Source organism: Babylonia areolata, chromosome 2 (genome assembly GCF_041734735.1).
Source record: "Babylonia areolata isolate BAREFJ2019XMU chromosome 2, ASM4173473v1, whole genome shotgun sequence".
Classification (NCBI taxonomy): Eukaryota; Metazoa; Mollusca; class Gastropoda; order Neogastropoda; family Buccinidae; genus Babylonia; species Babylonia areolata.
In genome coordinates, this window is record NC_134877.1 from 45,158,445 (window position 1) to 45,171,594 (window position 13,150).

A 13,150-nucleotide genomic window follows, 5' to 3' on the forward strand; every position below is an offset into this window, starting at 1 on the left:
CTCAGTCAGCTTTTTGCTGCTTGACTGACAGACAGAGAAATGGGGCAGTAATCGCAGACTTAATGCCGTCATAATTACGTCCCCTTTTTCTGCCCGAGTCCCCAAAGACTCTGGCGGCAATTGGAAGCTGGAGGCTGGTGAACGGGTTCCGGTTGCTGCGTGCGCGCGGTGGGGAAGGAAGTGGCGTGCGTGCTGCCCAAATTGGGCCCGGAGTCCTTGGAGAGTCGTACTGAGCCCGCCCCTCCTTTTCTTCTCCCCAACCTGGACATGGGCGATTAGCCAGCGCGCGGTCAGGTGACGCCGTAATGGTCTCCCTTCACATCCCGCAGTCAGTGTGCAGGGGGGCTGGGGGGTGGGGGGGGGGGGGGGGGTAGGGACGGCAATCCTATCACAACTGCCGTAATTGTTCAGTGATTTCGGCTCCTTAGTACCAGATTCTCTTGTTAGACACGGCCCGGCTCGCCCTACTCCCCAAGGCAAAAGACCTGCAACGATTTGTTGAAGAAGGCAGGCAGGGAGGGTTTTGTTGGGAGGGAAGCAGGGAAGCATCAGAGAGCGTGGTCAGCTTTGAATCGTGGCAGGCCGTGTCCCGTTAGCGGCGTGGCCATGTAATAACGCTTTAATTCTACACGGACTCGGCGTCCTCCTGGCCCCGATACCGTCACAGATGAGGTCCGGGGATGTCTTCCGCAAACAGCCCGGGACAGGGCATCAAAGCCGCGCGTGTCATTCTTGCATGTATTTGTTTCCTCTTCAAAGACTGTTGACCGTGTCTCTGTCGGAATTGCCAGTTGCAAGAGCAGGGCAAGTAGGGGGGCCATTTCGGTTTTCTTCTCGCGCAGCATCAAAGTTGAAGAAGGGAGGCTAACGTGTTTGTTCTTGACGCTTGTTCTTTTTAGCACGGTCATTCTTCGGGGGCAAAGCTTTGTTGTTGTTGTTGTTTTTACAGAAAGGCGGGTAATAGGGCATCAGCATTTGACGCTTCTCTCATTGACGAGATCATTTCCTATACCGCCCCACCCCCTTTCTTTGTTCTTCTTCTTCTCCTGCTCATATCTCCCCTATCTTATGTCAAAGAAGCGATTGTCAAACATCGCTGGATCACAGACCCTCATTCCCATTCTCTTCCCTTCACCCCCCTCTCCTCTCTGCCTTACCCCCTCCCCTATACCTCCTCATCCCTCCACACCACCTCTGTACCTTCCCTCAACACTGCAAGACCCAGTGACACGCTTTGTTCGCTTGTTCTGTCTTTGTATTTCCTTTTCTTCCTTGCCTTCTTTCTTCCTTCCTTTCTTTCTTTGTCGCTCGTCCGTCCTCTCCTCTTTCTTCATCGCCTTCGATCGTTCTTTGAGAATCTGCAAATAGACTTTATCGTCTTTTTTGTTTGTTTGTTTGTTTGTTTTGCCAAACATTTAACATACACCAGTTCTTTGCGCCGTTACTTATCATTTATTTATTTGTTCATCCGTTTGTCTGCTGGCAACGAATATCGGAACGTTGCGAAAGTGAGCGCGCGCGTGTGTTTGTATCTGCATAGAGGGTAATGCGTACGTGGGATAGAAAGGCATTCATTTGTTTGTTCCTTCCCACGTTCCTTGGTATATCAGCTTCATCGATACTAAATCATTGGTTTGTCAGTCAGCCATAGATTCGTTATTGCGAATTACAGTGTTGACAATTAAATTATGAACTAATAATTATTAACTGTGTGGATTATAATTGTTTGCGGGCGTCAGACACACAATGCAGACACACAAGATCCGACACAGACAACCTCCCCCTCCCCCCACAACACAGACGCAGAGACACACGCACGTATGCACTCGGTCAAGCACACACACACACACACACACACACACACACACACACACACACACACACACACACACACAGAGAGAGAGAGAGAGAGAGAGAGAGAGAGAGAGAGAGAGAGAGAGAGAGAGAGAGAACACGAATAAACAAACTGTTTTATATTCCAATTGATTTCTGTGTCACTGTCGTAAAAGCAAGGAAACAAAAAAGGATACTCAGTAATTTGTCATGGTTTGTGGACAGATATTTGGCAAATTGATTTCATCTGTTCAGCCTCATAGTGCTCGGCTTAGCGAGGGCTCTCAGTTTCATGAGAGTATAATGGACGGAAATGATACTCATTTTTCATATAACAATTACGGCAGAACTAATCGATAGTATCAAAGCAGGACGAATCTCTCTGTCTCCGTCTCTGTGTCTGTCTGTCTATCTATCTATCTGTCTGTCTGTCTGTCTCTCTCCCTCTCTGTCTTTCTCCTTCTCTTTCATTCGCTCACTCTCTCAGTCTGCCCCCTCTCTCTCTTGTAGTTTGTTTCTTTTGCTTTAGTTCCTAAAGAAGTATTCTTGTTTTTGTTTGTTTGTTTTTTCTTTCTTTCTCACGCTCCCTGTCTCTCCTTCCCTTTGTCTATATCCACAACTCTTTGCCGCCCTCGGTTAAATCAAAACACCCTCAGAATTAAACATTATGACCGATGTTCCTTGAATAAGCCTATACACATCTTCTTAATTTGGGTCATCCGGCCGTTTTAAACTAGAGTTTTTTTTGTTGGTTGTTTCTTCAGCGAAGGAAGAACTGTACACTACACAAAACGTCGGTCACAATGTTTATATATGCCTGCCTACTTACCTGTGCCTTCCTACCTACCTATATATCTATCTATCTATGCTGATACATACTTAAAACCTTTTCCACTTGCATGGTTTTTTTTTACGGGAAAGCAATCACTTATTTTTTAACCTCCACAAGGCCTGACTGGCACGTTGGGTCTATGCGTATGTCTGACATCTGCCCCTCCTCCCCCCAACCCAGAGTTCTTCTTTTCATTTTTTTAATCAGATGTGGTGATCCCTCCACCACACTTTGACAACCTCCCTTGAAACCGAAGCTGAAGCTGTGATTAAACCTTTAACTGACCGGAAGATTTCTCTGTGCCGTGTTGCAGGTCAAGGTGTGGTTCCAGAATCGGCGCACCAAGCACAAGCGCATGAAAGCAGAAGAGGAAGCCAGCGGCGGTGTCACTTCTGGTGACGAGGCGGGCAAGGTGACCAACAGCTCAGACGGCCCCGGTGACGTCAAGAGTGACGCGTCGGACCACGAGCTGCTGGAAGATGACGTGTGCAGCTCCGACGAAGAGGAACTGTCCGTGACGGAGGACAGCTAGATTTTCTACTTCGTCTTGGGCGTGGTGTGTGTGTGTGTACTCTGAGACTTCTTCTGGTTCTTCTTTCACTGACTTTCGTGGATTGAAGCCTCCTCCTGCAACGATGGAAGCGTGTGTGTGTGTGTGTGTGTGTGTGTGTGTGTGTGTGTGTGTGTGTGTGTGTGTGTGTGTGAGCGCGCGCGCTCGCATGTGTGTGTGTGTGTGTTTGTGTTGTGGAAAGGGTTCAGTGAAAACCATTTCACAGACAACACACAAAGAGACAGTCATATAATAAAAATGGGACACAAAAATAAACATTATTATAAAGAAAGCCCTGTGTAGCACTGCAACCTTCACCTTGAGTTGTGGTCTTTGAAAAAAAAAAAAAAAAAAAAAGAAAGAAAGAAAAAAAAAAAAGACCATACTCGTGTGGAAAACAAAGTGATTCTAATTTTTCAAATATGTCAAACTGGAAATAGGGAGAGAGTGAATTCTATTTACTCGAATTTATTTCTCAGAACTACATGGATTGCGAATATCAATGCCGTAATCTTTTCTGAGGCAACCTGTTCTATTGTGTTGTTGTTGTTGTTGTTGTTAATGATGATGATGATGTTGTTTTTACTGTCTGCGCAGGACGGAGAACACAGAAATGTTTTGTTGTTTAGTCAAATGTGACAACTTCAGTCCAGTGAAGTGTCAACACAGCCAGCCATGCTTTTGTCACGTGCAGATGTTCCTATTTAATGATAAAAGAATATCCAGGATTGTGAATTGTTGCACTGCCACATTTAATTTTTACAGATAAAGAATATTTGACGAACGAAATGGGAAATTATGCCACTTTCGAATCATTCTCTTGTCTTTTCTTCTTCTTTTTTCTTATGATAATGCATTTATGTTTTTCAACACGCGTTCAGTTGTACCCTTTTTACTGATGTTGTGACGACGAGAGAAGAAGACTTCTGCTGCCTACAAGAACAAAGATTTTTGTTTGTTTGTTTGTTTCGTGTGGACATTTCAGGGATGGTGCAAAAGAGCGCAGCATCGGCCTGGCATGCCAGTGACCTGGCAAAACTATGAGAGTTCAGAGATGCGCGGACATTGTGTCTTTTGGTTCTGAAGATTTCATTTTGATTTTATGTCATGGATGTGATAAACCTGTGACCTGCTGTGCTGCCCCTTTGGTTTCTTGGAGAGATAGACAACAGAGATTTGGAGACAAGAGAGACGTGTGTGTGTGTGTGTGTGTGTGTGTGTGTGTGTGTGTGTTGTGAGGGAGGGGGAGGGCTGCGGGGACGTAAGTGTGTGGATAAGTAAGTTGATCATAATTTGAATTTGAATTATATTCTTATGTGAGACGTATGTTAGCTTGAGATGCGTGCAAGTGTGCGAATGTGTGTGTGTGTGTGTGTGTGTGTGTGTGTGTGTGTGTGTGTGTGTGTGTGTGTGTGATGCGGTATTGCTGTCTTCTCCGTTTTCAGACTGCTCATGAGGACTTCAATAGTTTGTGTCTCGGAATCACTGTAAGTCGGAGTAGACGTGCAACGAACGTCCTCAGTTCTGTTGATAAACATGAATGAAAAATGAATCTGTGACAGGTTAGAAGTACTCAGGGGTTGCGCCAGACGCTTCAGACTGAACGCGCTGTGAATAATTATATATTGTTTGGGAAAACAAAGGTATAAACGGGAACGAAAGAAGAAAAAGAAAGGGGGAGAACATAGATGGGAGGACGGGAGTTTGATTCTGCAGATTTTTAGGGCATACATCATACTTGAGACCAAACGCGCATTCATGGTCATGTCTTTATGGCGATTTTTTTTTTTCAACTATGCAGTACGATCATAGATCTCCAGCTCCAGTTACGCAGCAAAGCACCGTTCTGTCAAATCAGTTCTCAGTGCTGCAAACAGATAGGGCTTTTTACAAAGTAAAGTCTCCGGCAAAACTCGCCGGAAAACACTCAGGCGGTGGAGTCACGGCGAAAATTCCATTTCCAAACAGACCAGTGACCAGTGGCACTTAGAGCATACAGGAGAAGAATGTATTAGTGTGGGGTGGGTTGAGTAAGGTATTTTGGAATGAGATAGGGTTTAATGCCAGACTTGAAAGCCTGAGTGCAGGGTTTGTCTGATTAGTATTCCGAAGTTGAATAAAGTGTTCACATATAAACTCTAAGCATACTCTCAAGTGAAAGTGAAAAAGTACGTAGTGCAGAATACATCATCGTAAACAGTAATTGCTACGTTTGTTTCGTGTTTTGATTGAAAAGTTGTTTGGTTTTATTTTGTTTTTCATTCACTTCAAATCGGTATGTGTCATGCGCATGCTGAGTGCTAATATTACCGCTGATACCCTGTTTCTCCAGAGAGACACTGAAGACTTCTTCTTAACTCACGTTATTCATTCAAATTCTAATTCATTTTATTCAAATTCATGGGTTAATTATTGTTTGTTTATTTTCATTGTTTATAAACTGGTGTGTGTGTGCGAATAAGCCCGAAACACTCTTCTTGAAGTCATACCAAAAGACCCATTACGACTTCGGTTTGACAGCATATATGTCTTTCTGCTAATAAAAAAAATAAAATAAAATAAAAGAAGAAAAAAATATCTATCTGTGTGTCCGTCTGTCCGTCCGTCAAGCATATTATGTCAGCGAGGGGTTTGCCAATTTCAGCCATCATTTTACTTTTATTGTGTATTTATCTATTTATTTATTTGTTTATCTATTTATTTTTATTTATCCATGTATTTATTTATTGACTCATTTATTTATCTATTCATGTATTTATTATTGTTTTATATACATTTTTTTGTTGAACGCCCTAGCACACCCTAGACGCACCCACTTTATACCCCTTTCCACCCTGGAAAACGGAGTATGGCTGCCTACATGGCGGGGTAAAAACCGGTCATACAAATTAAAGCCCATTTGTGTACATTCAAGTGAACGTAGGAGTTGCAGCCCACGAACGAAGAAGAAGATGATGATATACCCCTTTCCCCCCATAGCTGACAGCTAAGGTCTTTTTTTTTTTTTTACGCAATGAAATAGCGATCAATTTGGCGTGTTTATTTAGTGAACGGTTAGACCGTACGGAACTAAAGAGACTTAGTCAGTGGTGTGAACAAGACGCACTGAAACCTCAGTTGTTTTTCTCTGTTTATCTGTTTTATCACTGTGTGTGTGTGTGTGTGTGTGTGTGTGTGTGTGTGTGTGTGTGTGTGTGTGTGTGTGTGTGTGTGTGTGTGTGTGTGAGTCTATGTTTTCAGATGGTCATTATTTGAATTTGAAATATTGTATGGTGTGTGGCATCTGTTAGCCCCAGGTTGTGTGTGTGTGTGTGTGCGTGTGTGTGTGTGTGTGTGTGTGTGTGTGTGTGTGTGTGTGTGTGTGTGCGTGCGTGTGCGTGTGTGTGTGAATTGTCAGGGAAGAGAGAAAGGAACTTTCTCAAGCCACATGCGAATGCAGTTTCATCTTTAAAGAAATCGTTCCTTAAAAAAAAAAAAAAAAAAAATGTTATTTCCCAATTTGTACAGTGCGAAATATTTCAATTATTATTTTTTTTCCTATCTGTTGTTCATAGAGATGCATTTCATGTCTTTTTATCTGAGCACTTTTTTGTCAGATAATTGGATTGTCTTGTTTTTTTTTTCCTTTTCTTTTTTTCTAATGCTGAATCGAAAAACATTTTTAAACAGCTCTGACTGCATTTGTGATCTATCTTTGATATATAGCCATGATGAGTGTATTTGTGTTGTGTATTGCGTGTGGATGTGCGCGTACGCGTTCGCGGGCACGCGCTTGTGTATGTGTGCGTGCGTGCATTGTGTGTGTGTGTGTGTGTGCGTGTGCGTGCATTATGTGTGTGTGTGTGTGTGAGAGAGAGAGAGAGAGTATGAATGACCTGGTTAAAATTGTCCGTCCATGGGGTGAAAAAAAAGTATAGAGGAGGAGGCGGGTGTGTTTAGGGAAGAGTGTACAGTCGAATAGTCTGATACAGCAAGGCACTGGAAACGTGGACACACACACCCACATACACAGAGTCCTGCTGGATCATGGGAATCGTGAATACTTTGTATGGTGTTGTCATGATGTAATACAGTGCACAACTTGTGTGTCAAACGATGTGTTGAATGAGAATTAAACAACTTGTAAATATCACCTGAGCTTTTTCTGCCTTCTGGTTGTGTGTGGGTGTGGGTGGGGTGGGTGGTGTGGGGGTGGGAGGCGAGGGAGGGACGAGGGGAGGGAGAGGCGGGTGGTGGTGGTGGTGGTTGTGAGTGTGTGTGTTTGTCTCTCTGTTTCTGTCTGTCTGTTTGTCTGTCTGTCCGCCCCCCCCTCTCTTTCTCTCTGTCTTTTTCTGTCTGTCTGTTTTTTGTCTGTCGGTCTGTCTGGCTCTGTCCGTCTGTCTCTCACCCTCTCTCTTACTATCTGAATGTGTGTGTGTGTGTGTGTGTGTGTGTGTGTGTGTGTGTGTGTGTGTGTGTCTGCGTGTGTAGAGAAATGCACACACAGACTGAAAGATTGATATATCCTTTCATTTGAGTCGGCCAAATTAATTTGCAGTGACTTCTTTAAGGTAGTCAATAACTTTTAAGGTTAAATGCACACACAGACTGAAAGATTGATATATCCTTTCATTTGAGTCGGCCAAATTAATTTGCAGTGACTTCTTTAAGGTAGTCAATAACTTTTAAGGTGGCGCCGCGAGGCGGGTGAAGCTATCATATATTAAAAACAAGACATTATTCTAGTGGGATGAACAATAAAGTCAGTGTAAGATATCATTAGCTTTCTCTGGCGATAATGAGTAATCAAGTCAATGTAAGAGACGATTCCCCTTTCTGGTGATGATAATGAAAAAGCCGAGAAAAAAAAAAGCATTTTCAGTTTTCTTCTGACTGTACGATTTCGTTTAACCTACAGCAACACACACACACACACACACACACACACACACACACACATATACATCTCTCTCTCTCTCTCTCTCTCTCTCTCTCTATATATATATATATATATATATATATATATATATATATATATATATCACAAAAGGTTAAGGACTGTTTCGTAAAAGCAGATGCGTTTTTCATAAAATGTTTTGAAAATTATGACGATTATAAAAAAAAATTTAAAAGTTATCACGTTGCTTTTGGTCATACGTGCACATACACATTGAACAGCCTGGAAAATGAGTTCGAAAAACACCCCTGACATCTCAGCTCAAAGATGAGTTATTCAGTGGCTTGTAACCGTGGTTTTTCATTGTAAAGAATGGAAGTAAACATGCAAGAAATCATCTTAGCCGATCAGTGGCGCTCATTATACTGGCTGCATAGTTCACCGTTGTTTCCTGAAAATTGAGCATCATTTCACCATGCCACAAATAAGTAAACTGCAAGTTTCCAAGCGGTGTTTAACTCTTTGTGAACCCTGCAGACATAAAATATGCAGCAGTGTCTTCTGCAGCAAGCAAGCTGATTCAATAACACACGTAAAAAATTGGAGGCATATTTCAGTACAACAGCAAAGTGAAAGGTGTATAATCAATGGTTTCTCCATTGCAGTGGGAGGTCATATTCAGCTTAGTCTTTTGTGAAGGACTATGATTCTCAGGTAAGATTGCATTGGCTCCTTGTGCTGCAGCATTGGGGGCCAGTTGACCGTTGGGAACCATGCCAACGCCGACTGTTCTAAAACTATATTGGCCGAGAGAGTGTGGGTGTAACATGGGCAAGACACACTCCACTGTAATCAAATTTTAACCCAGATAGTCGGGACAGCAGATGCCTCCTCTGCTGTTCTGATGGTCATAGTCGGACACGACTGATTATCATACATTTCAGTTCCACAGCAACATCAAAAACAACAATTTCAACAACAACGAAAATTTGATAATGACAATGTCGACAGTTATGAGGATAATAACGGTAATGAAATCAGTGGCCCGGGCACTCTTGCACATGTGTGTGTGTGTGTGTGTGTGTGTGTGTGTGTGTGTGTGTGTGTGTGTGTGTGTGTGTGTGTGTGTGTGTGTGTGTGTGTGTGTGTGTGTGTGTGTGTGTGTGTGTGTGTGTATTGCATTGTATTACTCTTTTTGTCACAGCAGATTTCTCTGTGTGAAATTCGGGCTGCTCTCCCTAGGGAGAGCGCGTCGCTGCACTACAGCGCCACCCATTTTTTTGTATTTTTTCATGCGTGCAGTTTTATTTGTTTTTCCTATCGAAGCGGATTCTTCTTCAGAATTTTGCCAGGGACAACCCTTTTGTTGCCGTAGGTTCTTTTACGTGCGCTAAGTGCATGTTGCACAAGGGACCTCGGCTTATCGTCTCATCCGAATGACTAGCGTCCAGACCACCACTCAAGGTCTAGTGGAGGGGGAGAAAATACTGGCGACTGTGCCTTGATTCGAACCAGTGCGCTCAGATTCTCTCGCTTCCTAGGCGGACGCGTTACCTCTAGGCCATCACTACCTGTGTGTGTGTGTGTGTGTGTGTGTGTGTGTGTGTGTGTGTGTGTGTGTGTGTGTGTGTGTGTGTGTGTGTGTGTGTGTGTGTGTGTGTGTGTGTGTGTGTGTGTGTGTGTGTGTGGTGCTTGTCAGGCAAAAAAGCAAGAAGGGCAAGAAGGCAAGAAGTTTATTTTCTGTGCCTCCTGGGAGCATAGAAAGATTATACAGCAGCGTCTTTCAGATACACACACACACACACACACACACAGACGCGCGCGCGCGCACGCACGCACGCAAACACACACACACACGCACACACGCGCACACACACACACGCGCACGTACACACACACACACACACACACACACACACACACACACACACACCGTAATTATAAACAAAAAAGACTGATGTTAACAAGTAAACAAATGCAACAAAAGGCCCACACTAGCAAACAGACAGATACACATTAACAATCTTTTTTCCTTCGCAATAGACAAACTCAGGTTCCCTATCAATGTACAAAGTTTCATTGAAAATAAATACGAACAGTGGAGGTAAACACTTGAAATTAAGTTTGAACAATACTCATTTTTGTTTCACCTCTCCACCCATTATCCTGCTCTCTTCCTTCCTTCTTTCTTTATTGCATTACTTATCATGTATATATTTATCCATTCCTCCCTTCCTCCCTTCATTCTTTCTTTTCTTTCTTTCTTTATTTGTTTATTCATTTGTTTATTTATCTATTTATCTCTTTTTTTTATTCATTTATTCAGTTATTTATTTATTCATTTAATTATTTGTTTATCTATTTGTTTGTTTGTTTGTTCTTTCGTTCATTCACTCATTCATTCATCTATCTATATCTTTATTCATTTGCCCAGAACGCCAGTTTTCCGTTGTCATCCAGTCGACGCAGTAAGAGTCAGGAAAAAATAAAAGGCGAATGAGAGAAGACAAAAAAAATAAATAAATAAAATAAAAAATAAAATAATAATAATAATAATAATAATAATAATCCAGACTGGAAAGAACCCGGGTCTGGAGCAAAAGAGAAATAGTTTTATTCAGTCTATATATATATATATATATGTGTGTGTGTGTGTGTGTGTGTGTGTGTGTGTGTGTGTGTGTGTGTGTGTGTGTGTGTGTGTGTGTGTGTGTGTACCCTAAAAAAAATGATTAAAAAATAAGCAACAACAACAACACCAAAAAAGCGTGTCGCTGTGTGGAATGTGAAAAGACATAAAAACTAAAGGAAAGAAAGAAAGAAAGCATCACTGAAAAAACACCTTTAGCATGTACAGGTACCATCAGAGGGGAGGTTAGCATGTACATGTACCATCAGAGGGGAGGTTAGCATGTACAGGTACCATCAGAGGGGAGGTTAGCATGTATATGTACCATCAGAGGGGAGGTCATCTTGTACAGGTACCATCAGAGGGGAGGTCAGCTTGTACAGATACCATCAGAGGGAGGTTAGCATGTACATGTACCATCAGAGGGGAGGTTAGCATGTACATGTACCATCAGAGGGGAGGTTAGCATGTACAGGTACCATCAGAGGGAGGTTAGCATGTACAGGTACCATCAGAGGGGAGGTTAGCATGTACATGTACCATCAGAGGGGAGGTTAGCATGTACATGTACCATCAGAGGGGAGGTTAGCATGCACATGTACCATCAAAGGGGAGGTTAGCATGTACAGGTACCATCATAGGGGAGGTTAGCATGCACAGGTACTATCAAATGGGAGGTTAGTATGTATAGGTATCAACAAAGGGAGGTTAGCATGTACATGTATCGACGAAGGGGAGGTTAGCATGTACAGGTATCAACAAAGGGAGGTTAGCATGTACAGATCCACCTAAAGGGGAAGTTGTCATTGTAAATGTGCCACCGAAGGGGAGGTTATTTATTAGCATGCACTGGTATCATCAAAGGGGAGGTTAGCATGTACTGGAATCAACAAAGGAGAGGTCAACACGTTCTGGTACAAGCAACAGCTTGATATGCTGAACACAGGCGCGCCATCATGAGCAAAATGTTAGTTCAAGTTAAAGGTGACCCGAACACCAGGAAAAGACAACTCAGTGGCTAGGCAGTGAAGATTAAAGAAGACCCCAACTCAAACGGCTCCCCCCCACCCCCCCAACCCCCAGCCCCTAAGCCCCCTGCCCCCTTCACCCCCTGTCCCCTCCCGAGAAAAAATGAAAAGAAAAATATTGTCTGAAAGTAATCGGGGGAACGTAATTATCAGAGATAAGGCTCGTCTGGGCTGTTGAGAAAGGACGATATTCCCACAGATGATTTAAAAGAACATTTTCAAATTGATTCAACAATTTTTTTTAGCATCACACCACCAACCACAAAGACCAAAAGGTCAAGTACTAATGACGCAAAATGAAATAAAATGATTCTTTGTTCTTTACATTGTGAATTGATATCACATCATATTATCACTTTAAAAATCATAGAATCACAAATAGGATGATTTCTTATGAAGCCATGACCAAAACAAAAAAAAAGTAACTATAAGTTAGAATTTGAAACAGGAATCAGTTTTCTTTTTTTTCTTTTTTTTCCTTTTTTTTTTTTACATTTTGTTTTGTTTTCATTCTTACTTTTTTATGTTGGTCTTTTTGTATGTGGTCTGGTCTCATACTTCAGTCAAGCTTGATGAAACATATTGCATTATGTTCATGACATCGTTTCAGAAAGCCCATGCTCAAACAAGTAATCGGCTGCATTTTGATAGTTATTACCATGCTTGAAATAGTTCAGAAACATTCAACAAATGCATCTTCTGTGATTGAAACGGAAAAAAAATAAGGTGTTACCATGATAACTAGCCTTGAAAATATATTTTTAAAAAACAAAAACAAAAAAACTAAAAGCTTGACGTGTTTTCCACAATAATTATGTCGACGTGAGCATAGGGTTAATGTAATCTCTATATGATCAAATGGTTCACTATGCTCGTAAGTTGAAGAGTAACTCACTGAAATCCCCATGTAATGACGGCCACACAAAGGCTCAACTGCTCCCAGTTTTCGGTAGACCTCACCTTGCCAGCATTCCACCTGCGGCAGCGCCAGTGTCCATGACAGAACCCATGAAAACCAGAGGTGTCATCCCGATTCGCCTGTTCCGATTCATCTGTTCCCATTTCGCCTATTCCCGTTTCGCCTATCACTAACTGGCGATCCCATTTCGCCTAATAGTAATCCCAGTTTGCCTGATTGTGTGTGTGTGTGTGTGTGTGTGTGTGTGTGTGTGTGTGATCATCGCGTACACATTTTTGGGTTATTATTTCTGTTTCGGAACCGTCCATTACCATAACCTTTCAAGCGCCTATATGATGTGAGTAATTTTCATGATATATCCACAAAATGCATTGCAAATCACGGCTGTGGTGTGAAAATGACTTCTTTATTTGCAAATACACACCCCGCAGCCTTGCATCCGAAGCAACATCTTCTTGTCTTACACAGGTAATTACGCAACAG

General features: G+C 42.4%; 1 protein-coding gene across 1 annotated transcript in view; it reads left to right on the forward strand.

Annotated features, from left to right (window-relative positions):
- The window catches only part of LOC143301833 (uncharacterized), a 31,263-nt gene extending 23,916 nt beyond the window's left edge, over positions 1-7,347 (forward strand). The window contains exon 3 of the mRNA XM_076616247.1: positions 2,979-7,347. Coding sequence (XP_076472362.1) covers positions 2,979-3,197 — 219 coding nt within the window. The 3' untranslated portion in view covers positions 3,198-7,347. The remainder of the gene's footprint in view (positions 1-2,978) is intronic.
- Positions 7,348-13,150: the final 5,803 nt, after the last annotated feature.